A 20,020-nucleotide genomic window follows, 5' to 3' on the forward strand; every position below is an offset into this window, starting at 1 on the left:
TCTACAAAAGTTAAGGCCTAAATTTTGAAACGAAACTCTGCCTTGCGATTTTTTCTGACTGAGCCGGCGTTCGAATCCAAAACCTCGGGGTATTTTAGCGAATGACAAAAATTAAAGACCACCCCTGAAAAAGGACAATCGTGCAAATTGCCCAATTAAGTCTGCAGAATAGCCACTTGATGTTGCATCAAAGGGCTAAAATGGTGAGGTTGGGCTAAAGGTAAAATACTGATTGGGCTGCTGAATTTATTTGGGCGCTAAGACTTGTGCTCATAGCCTAGATCCACCTTCACACAGAGAAAGCTTAGTTATTTCAGTAAATTCAGGGGCTGTATCTTTTTTTTTTTTTTTTTCTCCAAAAATATTGGTTGAATATATATTGGACTGATGTTTTTATTAGTTTTTGAAGATGAGTTTTTCAAGTGAACTTCTTTTCCACTCAACAAATGTCAACTTTCTTTTTCAAATGAAATGTATATGCAAACACTACTTTCAACTTTCAAATACTACTATACAACTTCAACAATTTTTTTGTTTCAATTTTCAACCAAATCTATGTATAAACGCCTACTTAATTAGGTTTAGTTCTCATGATTGCTATGAGGTAGTAGGAGTTATCCTAATGCTTTTTGCTATGAGGCAGTAGGAGTTATCCTAATGCTTTCACTGGTCCATAGTCCCTGTTACTCCAATTTAATTGCATTTTTTTTTTTTACTGTGAATACATTAACTAACCCTTAACAACCAGTAGGTCCATCTGAATTTATCATTTCACACCTAATTTTCATTTATAGCTTTATATATGTAGTCTACAACTGTTATCCTAAACAGACATTGTCAGTGTACATGACTTAATTATTACACACACTTTTTTTTTTAATATATTTTTTAAATGGATTAATTTGGAAGAAAGCCACTTTTAGGGCTGTTGTTTAAATATAACAATGTTTGTAACGTATTTAAGAAAAAAAACACAACCCAGAAAAGTGATAGAGACTCGCTTCTTCTACTTCATTTATGTTTTTTTTTCTAGGTTTCATTTTTTCCCAAACAAAAAAGAAGGTAAATACATAGACGATACTTTAGTGTCAATCATAACTGATTTACACATGACAACTCCAATTCAAAAATCTAAAGATCTAATAACTAACTGGTATTATGCATAGCCATCTACGTCGATTAGGATGAAAGCTATGGTAATAAATACGGTAGAAACTTTAAATTCCAATTACTAATTACAACAGCCAATTTCAGGAGCATATGCGTCGTTTTGTCATTAAATCCTAAGAAAATTAAATTTGTCACTTCTATGGTTGCGTATTTCTTATTCTCCTCTTGTTCAATTATTCATCTCCAACGGCGTGAAATTTGTATGAAGTCTTGAACTTTGAACTTTAGGAATACAATTTTAAGATTATAGACATCATTTTAGTCACCGTATCGTAAGAAAAGTTATATCAAATTGGAATTGAATTTTATCCTTAAGTTTAAACTTCACAATTCAAATTTCGTGATATATGCCTAGAGTTTGAACTACACAATTCAAACATCCGAACACTGTGTCTTGAAGTTCAACCTCCGAAAAAGCAAATATATATATTTGTCGCTCAAATGCTTTGAAAATAATGAAGTATTCTTTAAGTAATGCCCTAAAAGTGAGTACTAGTTTAGCGCGTATTTTTTTTTAAATTTTGTGCTCAGTCAAATAAATTTCATTCAGAACCATAACTTCACCTAGTACTAGTAGTCACCCTAGGTAGAGGAAGGCACTACTGCATTAGTGATCGCTCGCCAAGTGTACCACATAAAAATTGGCTATCATTAAATTATGGCATCTGCCAATTGCCATATCATTCAATTCTCCACTCTATATATTCCTCTAACAATTTGTAGTGAAACATACCTATTATTTCTTCCATCTTCCAGAAAAAATTACTAAGAAAAAAATAATCTTTCTATTTATTCCAAAAAATGCCTGAAAAATCCCCAGATTATTCTCATTCAGTGAAACTAAAGTATGTTAAATTAGGGTACCAATACCTAGTGAACAACATTTTAACATTCATGCTAGTACCCATTATGCTTACAATTTTACTTCAAATTCTGCAATCAAGTCCAAATGAACTCCTCAACTTTTACAACTCTCTTTCCCTCACTTCAATTCACATCATTTGTTCATTGTTCCTCATAATTTATGTAATAACTTGTTACATCATGTCACGTCCAAGAACCATATACTTGGTGGATTACGCATGTTTTTGCCCTCCTATCACATGTCGTATCCCATTCGCAGCTTTTCTGGAACACTCGCACTTCGTCTTGGGAACTGAGCCCAAAAGCGTGCGTTTTCAGAAGAAAATGCTTGAACGTTCAGGTCTTGGAGAAGAAACTGCTTTACCACCAGCCATGCATTATATTCCACCAACCCCTACTATGGATTTGGCTCGAGAAGAAGCTGAGCTAGTTATTTTTTCGGCCATGGATTCACTTCTGGAGAAAACGGGGCTAAAACCTAAAGACATTGATGTTCTTGTTTTAAATTGTAGCGTCTTTTCGCCAACCCCTTCACTTTCCGCTATGGTGATAAACAAGTATAAGCTGAGGAGTAATATAAAGAGTTTTAATTTGTCTGGAATGGGATGCAGTGCTGGCGTAATATCCATTGATTTAGCTCGTGATATTCTGCAAATATACCCTAATTCAAATGCTGTGGTTATTAGCACAGAGATTCTCTCCCCGAATGCTTATTTAGGTAAGACAGATCCGATCCTTTTAAAGAAAAAATAAGTTACTCCCTCCTCCATTCTAACTTATGTACACTCAAACCTCTATATAACAAACGCCGTCTGTCCCACTAATTGGTTCCAAAAAAAAAAAATTAATCATTATAGTGAAATATTATTATAAAGAATGACTGATATTAAGAGGTCTGACTATTGAAACTTGTTGACAATGACACATAAAACAAAGGGGTGGATGCACATTACATAAAAGTTATTGGTTCGGCGAATCTAGTAATTTAATTTGGCTCAAATCATATATATGTGTTAAAAAATGTATAAATTTTTAAATTTTGAGTCCATCAACTGAAATGGTCAGTGGATCTGGTGACATCCCAAAATTCATAAATCTGAATTCTGGATTAGCCTCTATAAAATGGGACATACATACTTGCATTAAAGAAGAGTAGAAAAATACAGAGCAGAGTGGAACTGGACCAACGCCTATACATTAATTAAAGTTTGAAAAAAGATGCCATATCCTCAATTAAAAAAAAAATCAATAAATTGAACATATTAAATTTGAAAAAAATAAATTAAATAGGCTTTCCCAAGAAGTAATGGGTTTCTAACCCCCTGTTTGGATGGTGGTTTCCCATGGTTCATTAATGTATGGTTTTCTATGAAATCATGTTTATTTTCATTGTTCTTAAAATTATGTGGTATGGTGTTGTAAACTCGTGGTTCATTCCATGGTTATATAACCATGAAAAGTCCCTATTTTCAAAACCACGGATTTGGTGGTTTTCCGTGGTTGCGTATTTCATTCTCCATTATACCCACCTTCCACCATCCACCCCACCCCACCCCGCCCTACCACCCACCCCTTACTACCTCACTCATTTGCCACCCAACCCCACCCCCACAACCACTCACCCTCACCCTACCACCCGCTATGCCCACTCTCATCCCATAACCACCCACCACACCACCCACACTTCCACTATCCCCATCCACTACCTACTTATTTTTTAAAGTTCCTATTTTATTCTTTACCTGAGTTTTATTAATATATATAAATTAATTTCTAATTAAGAAATAAGGTATTTTAGTAAACTTACAAGTTATTATACAGTACCATACAGTCAAATTAAACAATACAAATGTTATTAAACCACCACAAACGATACAGTCTATCCAAATATTGTGTTCATTAATACAATACAACACAATACAACACTATACTGTACCATACCATACTGTACATTAATAAACCACGGGAAACAACCATCCAAACAGAGGGTAATGATATAGAAGTTTTGATCATTATCTAAGTTACTATTAAAACATATTTCTTGAGATCTAAAGGATATTAAAATATATTTTGAAATATCGATGTTGAGCTGATTGAACGTCCGTTTCACCTGTTATATATCTTTCAATTTACCTAGTTTTGATCATTATCAAGTTATTAATGGGTTTTTTTAAGTCGAGTTTTAAATGATCATCTTTTAAAATGTCGTTGTTGAGCTGATTGAACGTCCATTTCACCGATTTTCTTCTACTTTAGGTAAAGAGAGGTCGATGTTGTTACCAAATTGCCTATTCAGAATGGGAGGAGCAGCCATACTTTTGTCTAATCGAAAATCGGACCGGGCCCGGGCCAAGTACCGGCTCGCACACATTGTGAGAACTCACAAAGGAGCTGATGATAAATCTTTTAGATGTGTACAACAACAAGAAGATCCAGAAGGAAATGTCGGTATAAATTTGTGTGTGGATCTCATGCAAGTTGCTGGAGAAGCATTGAAATCTAATATTACAACAATTGGACCACTTGTTCTACCCGCTTCGGAACAACTTCTTTTCATTCTTACACTCATTTGCCGGAAATTGTTTAAGGTCAAGTTGAAACCCTATATTCCGGACTTTAAACTAGCATTTGAGCACTTTTGTATACACGCCGGAGGAAGGTATTCTTCTTTACTTCTTGAAATTACTCGAATTTTGTTGAAGACACGTCAAGAAAGTTTTTTTTTTTTCCGTTATTCTTCCTAATTAGTTTATTATAATTAAAAAACTTTTATATACTTCATTATGTTGTCAACATCCCTCTCACACGCAGGTCTAGTTTAATTGGTCAAACGTGAAAATTTCTTTTTGATAATGGGTGGTGATGAGACTCGAACTAAGAATTTTTGCCTCCTATGATGCAATGTTAAAATGTGTGATGATCATCTCATTTAAAAGTTTAAGTTGTTAGAGAGAGAACACTTTTAATTACGTAATTATATTCACAACACGCAATACACGAACTAAATAGTTAATTCATGTACTTGGATGAATTTATGTTGTTTGTCCAACAGGGCGGTGATAGATGAGTTGCAGAAGAGCCTGCAGCTATCAGCGGAGCATGTGGAGGCCTCGAGGATGACGCTTTATCGGTTCGGGAACACATCGTCATCGTCGCTGTGGTACGAGATGAGTTATCTTGAGGCAAAGGGGAGAATGAAGAAAGGTAACGTTGAATTACGTCACCACATTATTTAAAATTTAAACCGTTACAAAAAAAAAAAAAGTATGGTTTCAATTACTTAATTATTACATATATATTATGTCTCCACAGGTGACAGGATTTGGCAGATTGCATTTGGGAGTGGATTCAAGTGTAACAGTGCGGTTTGGAAGTGTAATAGAACAATCAAAACTCCAGTGAATGATCATAATCCATGGGCTGATTGCATTGACAGATACCCTGTTGATATTCCAGATGTTGTCAAGCTCTAGTCTTTGAATAATGCATGAAGTTAATTAGTTTAATTTGTTGAATTGAGGATCTTTCAGTGTGTTCTTTGCTTTGCATGCATTTCGTTTTCCTTTTTCTATTGTAGTTAATTAGCCTAATTGTGTGTTATGTTACAAATGAGAATGTATGTTTTCCTGTATGTGAAATAAAGTTGAGACAACTATGGTGGTACCATATAATTAAAAAAAATGCCCTTACAGTAGAAAAGGCAGAATTTTCCACTAAACAGGGTTAAAATACAAAAACATAAACACGCGATGAAACCAAGTCAACATATAGTTAGCTGACAAGGTAATTAAAAAATGATTGAAAAGTGCCACATTTGGTATATGAACCTGTATTTCTCTTATACTAAGGTAATTTAAAATTTATTTATGTACTGGTTTTTTACTCTACTTAGTACTTTAACTTTTACTATGTATATCTTTCTCAGTATATTTATACACGAAGTTAACCTAGCTTCATATTAAACGTCTACTTGACCTTGAAACAAAATGCAGACATTTTCTCTGTTTTTAGACATTTTTCGCCTCTCATACGAAATGCTTTACCCCTAAACGTCACGAAAGAGACCTAAACAATTTTCTTTCTTGGAATTTGGTTGAACATATTTTGCAAAATAATTGTAAGAAAACCAATGCTCCCTTCTTAATTTATTTTAACCAAACACTATCTAATTATTGGTTCTAAGAGTTTTGCATGTCACCAAGGACGGAAATTACAGATTCGGCAGAATTCAGTGTAGCTGTAAATTTATGTTAAGAAATTCACTTAATTTGTATAAATGATATATTCAAATACAATGAACTTTCCATCCTAAAATTGAAAAGTCATAAACTATAAACCATACTTGGAGGGTAAATTTGATCCTTTTCCCAATATAATTAGTATGTATAAACATTTATTCCGTGAAAAGGGATAAAACGCCTTAAACCTTTTATGAAAAGTATAAGTTAGTAATTTTATCTTTAAGGGGTCATTTGTTAGAAGGTATAAGTTGGGATATCCCAGCACTAATTTTTGTACCATGTTTGGTAGAAGGTATAAATTTATTCCAGGACAAATTTATACCTTCTACCAAACATGGTTCAAAAATTAGTGTTGGGATATCCTAGCTTATACCTTCTTATCCCACTTATACTGGGATTATTTTATACCATCTTTTAGATGGTATAAAATAATCCCAATGGATGGGATAAATTAGTCCCGGGATTATAATCCCGGGATAATTTCGACTATCTACCAAACGACTCCTAAGTGAATAGGATGAATGACAAACATGGAAGGGAGAGAGAGGGAGAGAGAGAATGTATATGCGTGTTAGGTCTTTGTTTTGAGAAGGGTATTATTGGAATATTACAAAAGATAATATCAGAAATAAAATAATAAAAATCCTGATTGCACCAAAAATATATATTTACTATTTGAAAAGTAATTAAGGGATTGATCAACTTATGTTTTTCGACTGATAGACTTATAATTAAGCACTGCACTTGTGATTATTTTATTGTTTATCAAATACTTTAGTAATAGTATATCAAACCGGTAATTGAATCGGTAAAACCGGAACCGATTGAATCGGTTAACCGATTCCGATTAACCGTTTATTACATATCTGTCCGGTTTCAATTTTTTTAAAATCGGAACCGGACTGGTTAAACAGGTGAAATTTAATTATTATTTTTTTAAGTTTGTAGCCGTTGGCAGGCTGGCAGCCCAAAGGACCGTTGGGCAACGGTCCATTTGCAAAAATGGCCGTTGCCAAACGGTCCCCAACTCATTTTTTGCCCTCCAAACCCCTCATACTTTTTTTTAACACTTTAACTCATTCCCCACCCCTGTATAAACCCCTCTCCATTTCCATTTTAATTCACACCAATTCACTCTTCTCTTTCTCTCAAATCTAAATCTCTCAATTATAGTTACTTTGCAACAATTAGCCACTTTAAATTTCTCTCAAATAAATATTATAAAGTCTTATTATAGTTTCAATTATTAATTTTGCATTTATAATATTGTTGGTCGAGTTGGTGATTTTGCAACAGTCCGAAGTAGCTTTGGTGGATTTGCAATTGTAGCCGCCTTCACTTTGTTGGAAATTAGTCCGGCAATTTGGTACCTTCGTTCTAACTCTATCTTTATTTTTCGCAATTTGATTCTAGCAATTTAATTTGTTGCAATTCATTTTCTTGTGATTTATTTGAGTGTGATTTAAATTAATTCTATTTAATAATGGCGAATAGATTTAGACATGGTGTCGGTAGTAGTGGTATTGTTAAGCGTGAGCTTAATGAGGAAACATTTGTAGAAGAAACACCTAATTTAGGTATTGATATTGGTGGAAATAATCCACTTTTAGGTCATGAGGCAATGCAACAACATTATACCGACACTTTTAATTAAATTGATGATGATGATGATGAAACACAACTCCCCAAAAATCCCATAGGAGATACATGTCCTGCACAATCACATACACAAGACAAATCGCCTAAAACTCGTAAGTCAACCGCTAAAATTTGGAAATTTATGACTAAGAATAGGGAAAGCCAAACAGCTAAATGTACCCTATGAGACAAATATTTACTTTTAAGATGGTGGGGGTACACTAAATGGTCATATGAGAAAGAAACATATGAATGTTTGGGGAGAGCAAACGGGTTCAAATGTATTCAAATGACGATAGACCCACGAACCGGTAAAAAATTTTAAGTATGACAAGAAAAAAGAGCATGTAGAAATAGCTAAAATGGTAGTTTATGATTGTTTACCATTTTCCTTTCCTTAGGGTTTGGGGTTTGTTACTTACATTCAACGTTGTTATAATCCGTTATTTGAGGGTATTCCTAGAAGTACTTGTAGAGCGGATGTTATAGATTTGTATAAAAAATATAGATTTTATTTGCGCCATGTATTTAATTATTTAAATTGTGATTTGGGTCTTAGTCTTAGCACGTTAGATTTTTTTCTATTACATGTCATTGGGTTGATGACAATTGGGTTATGCAAAAAAGAATTATAACTTTTTTATATGATGAAGGAAAAGGTCGTCACGATGGAAAATTTGTAGCGGATTCAATGTCTACTATTATGAGATTTTTTAACATTTATAGAAAAACACGTTCTATTGCTTTAGATAATGCTTCTAATAATAAAAAGGCGATTGGTCTTTTAAAAAGAGAACTAAACCCTCCGCTAAGAAATATTTTTCATGTAAGATGTAGTTGTCACATTTTAAACTTAATTGTTAAAGATGGTCTTGTGCGTTTTGACGATTCTATTCAAAAAGTTAGAGATGCGGTTGCGTTTCTTTTTTTGTAATGCTAATAGGAGAAGAATTAGAGATTTTAAGAATGCTTGTGTGGAAAATAACCTTAGACCTAGGAAAATTCAAGTAGAAATTGAGACTAGGTGGAACTACACTTACATTATGCTACAACAAGCATATAAGTATAGGATTTCCATACAACAAGTTCACAACATATATAATATTAATAGTGATGATTGGTTAAATTTTACGGATTGGAAAGATGTTAAGGAATGTGTTGAACTCTTAAAATTTTTTTATAATGCAACTCTTGCTTTTTATAAACAATTCTATCCCACGGTAATCGAAATTTTAGCCTACTTAAGGAAATAGCTAGAGTTTTACAAGAGGATAAATATAAACCCGGTTATCAAGCAACTATTTTTGATATGACAATAAAATTTAAGAAGTATTTTCCCATCCCAACTTTATTTATATTGAGTTCTCTTTTAAATCCTTGTTTAAAAGTGTCTTATACTAAAGCATTGGTTGGTCAAATTTATACATTTTTAGAAATTGAAGAGGGAGTTCAACCATCTTTAGCTGAAGCCGAAATCGCTATTGATGACGAGTTTAGAAAAGTTTTTACTTATTATTCTAATTTGGAAGAACATGCTACACCCGTTGTTCCACGCCCTACTACTTCTCAAAGTAGCAAAAAGGGTTTTGTCGGGTTTAAAAATTTTACATTCACATCCAACTCCTTGTAATGCAAACTTTGATGAATATCACTTTTATTTGATGCAGCCAAATGTGGATATCAACGAATTAGATGAGTTGGATGTCTTAGCATGATGGAAAAAATACAAGGCAAGTCATCCGATACTCTCAAGAATGGCTCGAGATATCCTTACGGTTCAAGTATCAACCGTGGCTTCGGAGAGTGCATTTAGTCAAGGAAGACAACAAAATGGAGACCATAGACACTCGTTAGCCGGCTTTAGCTTGCAAGTACTAGTGTGCATTCGCGATTGGATTAGATCGAAGCGACGCAACCAAAACTTAGAAGCGGAGGAAGGCGAAGAGGAAGAGATTGAAGATTTGATAGCAAGTGGACCGGACCAAATGGAATACTTTGAAGATATCTCCATGACTGAATATGATATGGGGGAAATTAACCAAATGATTGAGGTGATTTTATTATTCTACTATTTCTTTGCAACTCATGTACTATTTGCAAGTTAAAAAAAAATTACATCTTGAAAATAAATGTTATCCAAGAATGAATAAAATATATGGCTCATTGAGCTTTCTTCTATTTACTTGTGTTTTTACTTATATTAAGTTAGGAATATACCTAAATATACTAAGAATATACTTATAATATACATCTACTTAAATTAAAGCTAGAAAATTATATACTTGAAAAATAACTAAAATATACTAAGAATATAAATATACTTAATTTATAAAATACGAATTTATAAACATAGAAAAAAATTAAGCTATAAATAACTTAAGTTATAATATATAAGCATATATACATATAACTTAAACATATATATATATATACGTATATGCTGCCTGTATTGCTGTTAGTCAGTTAATATTGTCACACCCCTTTTTTAACCCGGAGAGTTAAAGTAGAAGTATGACGTATTGGAGATTCCTGTTATTTTGTTTGTTATTAAGGAGTCGCCACCTAATTATTTATGGTGAATTAGGACACCTAAAGTTTATTAAAACTACGTTTAAAGTTAACTTTGTTTAAGGTCTGCGAAACTTAAGATTCTGGGTAAGGGTTCAATTAGTCTAAAGGGAAGGTATTAGGCATCCTTTAAGACCCATTAACAATGGTTAACCGACCGAACTAAAATTTAATTAGGGTAAGTGTAAATGTAATGTTTTTGAAAAAAAATAATTTTGTAAATATGACAAAAATGATAAATAGCCATGTAAGAATGTTATTTAGAATAAGACTTGAAAAAAAATAATAATATGTATAAGGAGTATCTCTAATGTTATTTTGTAAACGTGGCTTATAAACGTCGTCAAAGTGTTTAAATGGAAGTGTAATAATGTTGTTTAAAATAGGATGTATATAGAAAAAATGAATGTATGTATTATTCTTGGAAAAGGATTCATTATTATTAGAGATAGTCATTTATTGACTTTAAATAGAATTACCATGAAACTAAAAATAAAGTTTTATAAAATGATATTAAGTTTAAAGTAAATGGATGGTCTTTAGTAGGACACTTATTATAAACCATAGCCAGACAAATATGAATTTGGAAGGCCAAATTTATGATGTGGTAAACTAATCACTTATTCGATTCCATATGTCTAAATGTCGCGTTTTATGTCAGAGGAAGTACTCTATTACCATATAGAGTGAAACCTTAAAGGGAAACTTAGCCTTAAATTATAGTAACTTAAATCTTAATAATTAGTCCTACAAATGTAAATAAAAGGTCAGGCACGCCAAACATATAAACAAGCGTCATCAACAAATACGTTAGCCAAAATAAACTCCTGACACAAAGATTGGATTATTTCGTAATTTCTTTTTGAGCGATGTAAGACTTGAAATGATTCGAGGACGCATAGCTCCATGTAATAGCGGCGTCGTTGAGTCTCAAAGTTGGACTCTTCGGCTCCGATGTTCATGCAATAAAGTAAGAACAAAATGAAGAGATTAGTAACGGGATAAAATCATTAACAGGCATGGGAATGAAACAAATAAAGCTGAAAATCGCATGAAAGTAATGTTAGATATAGGCTGAGAATTAGGTGTAGTTTCCTCACCATATCTTGGGTCAAAAGAATTTTAAATTAAGAAGTGAATCTAAAAAAAGAAACTTTCTGTTGATACTTTCTGTTTTCAAAAAAAAAAATTAAGTTTAGCAGCGACAGGCGCAGGAAGGGGAGGCAACATGCAGTTGAATCTTAGTTAGACAAAGTAGTTCAGCATTTCTATCTTTTAAGTATAGTAGAGAAACAAAACACAAAGTCACAGATGGGAGAAACAACAACCCAATGTTATTGGAGAGATAACGAACATGGACTCAATAAAACAATCCATAGAGTAATAGAATTAGAACAATTTCCAACGGTTTAGGTGATGTGAGACAAAAGGAAAAGGTATGTATTCCCAAGAGTTCAAATTTCCGGATTAAGATAGCATGCAATGTACAACACGATATCAATATCTGGTCCATGAGAGTTGTATCTCATTCAAGCCACAGAGGAACAGATGAGAAAAACTCTCATGGTTGCTACATTAACTAGAGTGACATTCAGATATGATATCACAACAAGAAAAGCATGGGACAGTGGCAAATATGGCAAATGAAACATCTGACACACTCTGTAGCAAACAGAAAAATGTCAAAGCATTATTGACCTATTCAAACACAATTGCATGCTTAAAATTTTGTACATAAATCATGATAAAGCTCAGCCAGTGCACAAAAGTTTTAGAATTTGAGTAAGATTAACATGCTCTGGTATCAAACTAATCATGAAAACAGCATAGAGATACAAAAACACACTCTGAGCTACAGACTTAAGTATAGATAAAGTATGTTCACATTCGGGTTCAACTGCAAGTCAAGAGAAAGAATGTAATGTTTCCCTTAAGAGAAAGAGAGAGCCTTCAGAATGAACCATATCTCTACATATCTATTCATCAAACCCCTACCCTCCCCAGAATTTTCATGCATTCTTACAGGCCTAAAGGATATATTTCAAGAGACAGGAGATAATGCATAGAAGGAGACAGGGAAGGTATGATAAAAATAATAACAAATAGAGGAGGTTCAAGAGGGGATCAAGGCATGTTAACTCAGTATTAAGAAACTCCCAAACAATTACCATGTTTACTAGGCATAACACAAACTTGAACAGCCATGTTGAAGTCCTAAAATGCTACTTCAAGTTCATTTTTTACAGGTGAGACTCTTTATAGTCGATAAAAAAAAACATATTGAACACCTTTTTCTGAATTTAAAACTCTCATGAACTCATTAATAAGGCAGACAATTGTATACTTATAAATCATGATCAGATATTCTTCTAAAACATGCCAATGATGAGATTAGGCAAATAAGACTGAACATGGACAAACTGCGTAACAGAATATTTTTGTTGTCGAATTCTGCATATGACATCTAAACCCCAAACGAAGCCTGAATATAGCCACATTAAGCTATTAACACATAACAGAGACCATTAGGGCTAATATAGGTATTGACATATTTATTTCATGATTCCTCTTTTTTTTTTTAAAAAAAAAAAAAAAAAACAAAACTCACGGATATGACTAGTATCGTGGTCTAAGATACGTTTATCTTCATATAAGCATACTAATCAAACTAGAAATAGAATTAAATCTATACATGATTGCTAATGGAAATGAGCATAAAACACAGATTTGAGATCAAATTAAACCAATAAACAACATTGACATGTCATATAATCATTTCATCGTATCTACCCGAACAAGTTATATTCATGACAGGATATATTGCTTGAATAAATAGAGTGAAAGAGAGATGGCGCCGACCTGTTTTGGGTACAGTGAAATGGGGTCGTCGAGGCCTCGAATCTACTCTCGTGTTGACAGATTCGAAACTTTCATCACGAATTCACATTCCAACCGAATCCTTTTTTTAATTTGAGGAGTTCCAGACCAGATAAAAAAAATCAAAATTTTATAAAAAGAAAAATACTCGTTCCCTGTTCCGAACAGATCTGAAACCCACACAAAATAGTTCAAAGAAAAATCTCTGTCTCGGCTAGAGTCTTCCAAAGCAGAGCAAAGATGTCAAACGATTTTAAATTTTTAGAGTGATAATCCAACGACCAAAATCTGTCCCCCTCAAGAAGAAACACTCCCTTACCCTTTTATAGGATTGTGATTGGATTTTTTTAAATGGAAGAGGAGCGTATGATAGAGGAAACGGGGAACAGGCATGGTGGAGTGTCAGGAAAGATGGCAGAGGCGTGGGTGTGGGGAGAACGTGGGGGTATGGGAGAGAGTGAGATGGCAGAGATGAAGGTGGGGAGAACGTGGGGGTATGGGAGAAAGTGGAACGAGAGAGAGAGCTGAAGAAGATGAGGGGAAAAGGAGAGAAGGAGGCGGAAGAAGATAGGAGAAAAGGGTTAGGGGATTAGGGTTAAGATAGGGGAGTTGGGCCGGACCGGGTCGCGGGTAATGAATAGGATTGGGCTGGTCCGTTTGGGCTGGCCTATTAATTTAAATGTGGGTTGAAAGTATGGGCTGAGTATTAAAGATGTGGCCTAATTATTTGGGTATGAAAATGATATTGTATTTGTATTTTGGGCCATTAATTTGGCTAAAAAATGTTGGTCCTTCCTCCGCTATTTTAATTATTTTTGGGCTTCTAATTTAATAATTGGTATAATATATATTATGTAAAGACAATAAATAATTAATATGTAGCAAAGTAAATATTTCGCAAAGTGTTGTCTTGTAATTAATTTAATGATTCCAAACCCGAAAATGAAACGATGACGAACATTTAAAATTTGTGATAAAGTAATGCTCGTAATGTTTAAAAATAAGAGTAGTGAAAATAATAGTAGTGAAAATAAAGTATTTAGTTCGTCAGTAAATTTAGAAACCCGGGTAAATGAAATAGGAGAGGGACAAAATTGGGTGTCAACAGATGCCCCTCTTCGACCGGAGATGATGTAAGAATCTTCGGGCGAAGAAGTTGACGTAGTAGCCAATTTTGTTTGGACCGACGAATATGGGTTTGTAAGAAAGTACGGTTTAGGAAAATTGATGGGAAATATTATGAGGACCGAAGGAATTATGGGAAATTATGGCCGAATCTCAGTTTCGAGTTGCCTACATATCTCGGGCTGCACGAGAATCAGGCCATGTGTAGTTTGAAAGTTTTTGTGAGTTCATAGTCTTGCGGGGGTTGTAGACAGGTGACGAGAATGGAACATATGCTTATAGCCTCCTAATTATAAATGTGGTGCACAACATTCTCATAAGTAGGACTCTACTAGGCACTATGTAAATTCTTCAAAGATGCCCCAGTGTTGAGTTATGGAGACACTGGGGATGTAGAAAGGAATATGAGATTGTAAAAAGAGTAGATTCAGTAGAGTTTTAGCGGAGGATGTGAAAAAGAAATTTTTGGATAACCTACGTAGCACATGTTTGTGGATGTAGGCGGAGTCGAGTTCGAGAGTAGATTCGTGACCTTTGCTTGTGAGTTTGGTATTCCTCTTCGGCATATTTGCCCCAGTTCACTGCGTAAGATAAAGTTCCACGTTGTGTTGCGTCCCTGCAGGTTGTATTTTCTGCCGAAACTGAAATTCATGTCAGAATTAGTAATAAAGTTGAAAGTGTAAAATTACGAAGAGTATAAATGATAGTAAATATGAGTGTGAGAATGAAGATGAAGCCGTGTGACCAATGTTGTCTCTGGTTGTCTTCAGGGACTTGAATGAATGTGTGAGGCGTATGCCGAGGATGTGATAAATTATCTAGTTGCAGTTGAAGATGATAGTGATAGGGCCTCCGGCTGTCTTCCGGGACTCGATGATAAATGATATCTGCGAAATTTAAGGTAAATTCGTTAAAGTAGGTAAAGTAGATGATGAAATAAAGAAATGAAGTAAGGAGTAAAGTAGGTGTATAGCCGTTTGGCTTATGCAGGTGAGGTCGTGTAGCCATGCGATGTCTCCGGTTGTCTTCGGGGACTTGATGATATGTCTCCGGTTGTCTTTGGAGATTTAATGCAGACTCTTGTACAGTCCGGGGTAAAGTCGTAAAGTGTATGATGTCTCCGGTTGTCTTCGGAGGCTCAATGATAATTCCTGTAAAGTTCAGGGTGAAGTTGTTAAAGTTGGTAAAGTAAATGATAAAGTAGAGGGTAAAGTCGTAGTGTAGCCGTCTGGCTTATGCGTATGAGGCCGTGTGGCCATGCGATGTCTCCGGTTGTCTTCGAAGACTTGATGATATCTCTCCGGTTGTCTTCGGAGATTTGATGCTGATTCCCGTAAAGTCCAGGATAAAGTTGTAAAGTGGATGATGTCTCCGGTTGTCTTCGGAGGCTCAATGATAATTCCTGTAAAGTTCAGGGTAAAGTTGGTAAAGTTGGTAAAGTAAATGATAAAGTAGAGAGTAATGTCAAAATGTAGCCGTATGGCTTATGCATGTGAGGCTGTAGAGCCGAATGATGCCCCCGGTTGTCTTCGGAGACTTGATGATATGACATCTCCAGTTGTCTTCGGAGATTCGATAATGATTCCCGTAAAGTCCAGGGTGAAGTTGTATGATGTCTCCGGTTGTCTTCGGAGATTTTGATGTTGATTCCTGTAGAGTTCAGGGTAAAGTGGTTAAAGTAGGTAAAGTGAATGATAAAGTAATGGATAACGTAGGGGGTAAAGTAAAAGTGTAGTCGTTCGGCTGATGATGTTGACGGTATCGCGACAGGCTGAATTAATGACGCGTAATCCTGATTTGATTCGTCTTTGATCTGCAAAACAGGTATATTCGTTAATGAAGTCATAAAGTTGTTCTGATAAAATAAAATTAAAGATAAAGTTAGAAATAAAGCCGTTTGGCTTTTGAGGCGAGGCCATATTGAGCCAGATGATGCTTTTTGGTTGTGATAGACTTGACTGTTGATCTCGCGGTCTTTTGATTCCTGCACTCAAAGAAAAATTCTTAGTTTGGGAGGGGGAAGTTGATTCGTGTTGGCTCGGAGCTTGACGCTGTTGGCGTTCCATTCGTCTTGTTTGTTTGGATCTCGTGATCTCCGTTCAAACCTCGGTAGGTGAACAATAGTGAAATAATTGCACGAAAGTATTTGATTTGAAAGGTAGGTATGTAAGTATATGTATATAAAAATGTAACTATATGTATATAGGTTGTGAAATATGTATATGTAAATGTATGTATGTAAGGAAAGATATATATGTAAACGTATACATATATAAGTTGTAAAATATTCTGCCAACTTTAGATTGTGACGCTTCTAAAGTAATTGGTCTATAATACTTCCTGTCTGATAGCCTAAATCTTGTCGATGTCCAACCGTTCTTTCGTCTATATCTTTTCCAAAATATGCCCCAGTTTTGGGTTCAGAAGAATATGCTAAATTTATGTTGTGGTGTGACCGAACCTTACATAGGTTGCCTACGTATCCGCCAAGGAATCAGGTCAGAACGTAGTTCGTAAAATACATAAAGTGGTCTGAGTTTTCTAATAAAGGGACCGAACCCGATATGGATTGCCTACGTATCCCACCAAGGGAATCAGGTCAGCGTAGTTCTATTATATAAATGGTAAAAGATTTGTGGGATTTTTGTCTAGGTGTGACGGATCTCTATGTTGATAGTCTACGAATCCCTCCGAGGGAATCAGGTCACGTGTAGTTCTCCTTACATAAGGATTTTTTTTTATTTTCTGTTATAATGCCACCGAACCCTATGTGGGCTGCCTACGTATCCCACCACGGGAATCAGGTCAGCGTAGTTCGTACGCATGTAAAATCATTTGATTTTTTTTTTTTTTTTAAATGCAACCGAACCCTATGTGGGCTGCCTACGTATCCCCCATGGGAATCAGGTCAGCGTAGTTCGGATGGCAAAAATTCTAACCTAGTATGACCGAGTCCCTATGTGGGCTGCCTACATATCCGCCGAGGAATCAGGTCAAATGTAGTTCGTACCTAAAGGAAAGGTTGCAAACTAGGTTGTCTAACCTAACGTCGTACTTTGATTTCTTCTTGAATTGCTAGCTTTTAGGCTTATGTTATCACCTATCGGCTATTTCAATTCTTGTGAGTGGAATCTTGTCTTGTCCCCCTAGTTTCTTTGTTACTCTCTCGGAATATGTGTTGTCTATTCGTACATTTCATGTCACAATCGTAGAGTTGACAGTTTTGATAAATAAAGTAGAAAATAGATGATTAAGAAAAATCAGAAATGCATTCATAGTTTTGCAATTCAAGCTTCCACAAGGTGAAGCAAAACAAACAAAATTTTGAGTACGGTTCAAGCATCAATAAAAGAAAACAAGTTCACTACATGTTCATGCTACCAAGGCTCCCGACGGATCGAGGACGGAGTACAAGTCCAATTCTTCAGAGTCTTTCCTGGTTCGGCGCCCCATATTGTCAGTGCCTTGGTGTTGCGAGTAGTTGTATTGGATTGTTCCCACGAGAGCGACAAAGTTGTTGATCTGACTCTTTCCGCACTGGACTCCTCTAAATCTTGGCATTTCCGTGAGCAGGCAAAGGATTGTTGACCACATTGGGCTTAGCTTCAGCGAGCTGAATTACTCCTTCCTTAATCAGGGCTTCGATTTTGTTTTTAAGCCCATAGCAATCTTCAGTGGCGTGCCCAACAACTCCAGAGTGGTATGCGCAGCTTTTGGAACCATCAAACCATTTTGGGATAGGCTCGGGAATTTTTCCTTCAATCGGTTGTATTATGCCTGCTGCTTTCATTCTTTCGAACAATTGAGCCAAGGGTTCAGCGATCTGAGTGTAATTACGGGTGTTTTTGGTGTCAGGGTTTGGACGGGCTCTAGGTATAGTATGTGGTCGATTTTGGTAAGTTGGAGCTTGGTAGGGTTCAGGGTAGTGGTAAGGGTAGAAAGTTTGTTGTGGGTGGTTAAAGTATGGAATGGCTTGGCTCGGCTCATGTCCTTGAGCGTTCATGACTGCAGCGACATCTTCCTTCTTCTTTTTAATCCCGTTGATAGAACCAGATTGTATAGCTTTGTTCATTGCTTGTAAAGCAATAAGATCCTGAATTTTCCCCGATTTGATTCCTTCTTCCAAGGCTTCTCCCATTCGAACAACTTCTGTGAATTTTTGTCCCATCATACCTATCATTTTCTCGTAAAATATGCCAGCCTGGCATTCAATGAAGGTAGCAGTCATTTCCCTATCATTCATCGGAGGTTGAACCCTGGCTGCTTCTGACCTCCAACGTAACGCATATTCGCGGAACGTCTCAGTTGACTTCCTGGTTAACTTAGTCATGTAAACTCTATCTGGTGTGATATCGGTGTTAAAACTGAACCTGTCCATAAAGTCTTGCGCCATGTCACTCCAACCACGCCATTTACGGACATCCTGTTGTGTATACCAAGTAAGTGCTTCGCCAGATAAGCTTCTTATGAAGAGCTTCATCCTTATGCTCTGGTCTCTGCCCACTCCAACCAGTTTGTCACAATAAGCCCTTAAGTGTGTATGAGGGTCGCCTGTTCCATTGAATGTATCAAATTTTGGCGGTTTGTAGCCTACGGGTAAATCGACGTCAGGTTGGACACAGAGATCCTCATATTCTACACTCTTAGTTCCTCTAGCGACTTGAAGGTTCCTCATTGCTTCTTTGAGACTGTGGATTTCTTTTAGCAGTATGTTATCTGCCCCTGCCTTTGCATCCCTTTCCATTTCTTCGTATTGATCTACCTCGGGTTGGAACCTGACCGTTACTGGATTGGTAAAGGCTTGTGTTTCTGTGGCGTATACTGGAGGAACATATTGTGCATTAGGGGTGGCAAAGTGTGCCCTGTGTATATGCTGGGTTGGATAAGTTTGGACGATGGGGGTGTTTTGGACAAGAGGTGGTGTGTTGTAATTGGTGTTTATAGGTGGTTGATTCGGTGGGTTTAGAGGAGTAGTTATAGGTGGTGGGTTAGTGTTGGTGGACAAAGGAATGTAAGGAGTATGACCTAGTGATTGATTTGGTGGGTTGACGGGTGGCGGATTAGGAGTAGCATAAGCAGTGTAGATGGGTGGTTGACTTTGTGGAGGAGCATAGTTAGTGTAAGTGGGTGGTTGACTTTGTGGAGAAGTATAGGCGGATGATGGATTTTGTGGATTTGCGGGGGTGATCGGAGGTAAGTTGTTGTTGGTAGGTGCATTGTTTTGGGGAGGAAAATGCTCAGCAACTGGGGATTCGAGTGATGGGAAACGAGGTGGGTCTGGTGCAGTATTTCTAGGTTCAGGAGGTGAATTTTGGAGCGTGATGGATAAATTGGTCAAGTCCTTAACCCGATTTAGTTCTCCACGTAGATTCTCAATTTCTTGAGTCAGGCGGGCGATATGTTCATCCCGTTGAATAGCAGTTCCGTGTTCGGAAGTCTCGGGCGGATCGCTAGCGATCACGATGTTTTCTACACCAGTTGGAACAGATGCGGCCGGATCAGACATAGTAATTTCATTTCCTTGGACAACCCAACTA

General features: G+C 36.0%; 1 protein-coding gene across 1 annotated transcript; it reads left to right on the top strand.

Annotated features, from left to right (window-relative positions):
- Positions 1–1,900: 1,900 nt before the first annotated feature.
- Positions 1,901–5,549, top strand: LOC132641784 (3-ketoacyl-CoA synthase 6-like). Its single transcript, XM_060358874.1, has 4 exons — positions 1,901–2,752; positions 4,291–4,693; positions 5,087–5,238; positions 5,347–5,549. The coding sequence occupies exons 1-4, from the start codon at positions 1,972–1,974 to the stop codon at positions 5,505–5,507; spliced, it is 1,497 nt and encodes a 498-aa protein (XP_060214857.1). The 5' UTR covers positions 1,901–1,971; the 3' UTR covers positions 5,508–5,549.
- Positions 5,550–20,020: the final 14,471 nt, after the last annotated feature.

The sequence above is a fragment of the Lycium barbarum genome, chromosome 5 (genome assembly GCF_019175385.1).
Source record: "Lycium barbarum isolate Lr01 chromosome 5, ASM1917538v2, whole genome shotgun sequence".
Taxonomy (NCBI): Eukaryota; Viridiplantae; Streptophyta; class Magnoliopsida; order Solanales; family Solanaceae; genus Lycium; species Lycium barbarum.

Coding starts and splice junctions, on each gene's coding strand:
- LOC132641784 (XM_060358874.1), top strand. CDS start 1,972: ATGCCTGAAAAATCCCCAGATTATTCTCATTCAGTGAAACTAAAGTAT. Junction 2,753..4,290: donor CTCCCCGAATGCTTATTTAG/GTAAGACAGATC, acceptor CTTCTACTTTAG/GTAAAGAGAGGTCGATGTTG. Junction 5,239..5,346: donor AAAGGGGAGAATGAAGAAAG/GTAACGTTGAAT, acceptor ATGTCTCCACAG/GTGACAGGATTTGGCAGATT.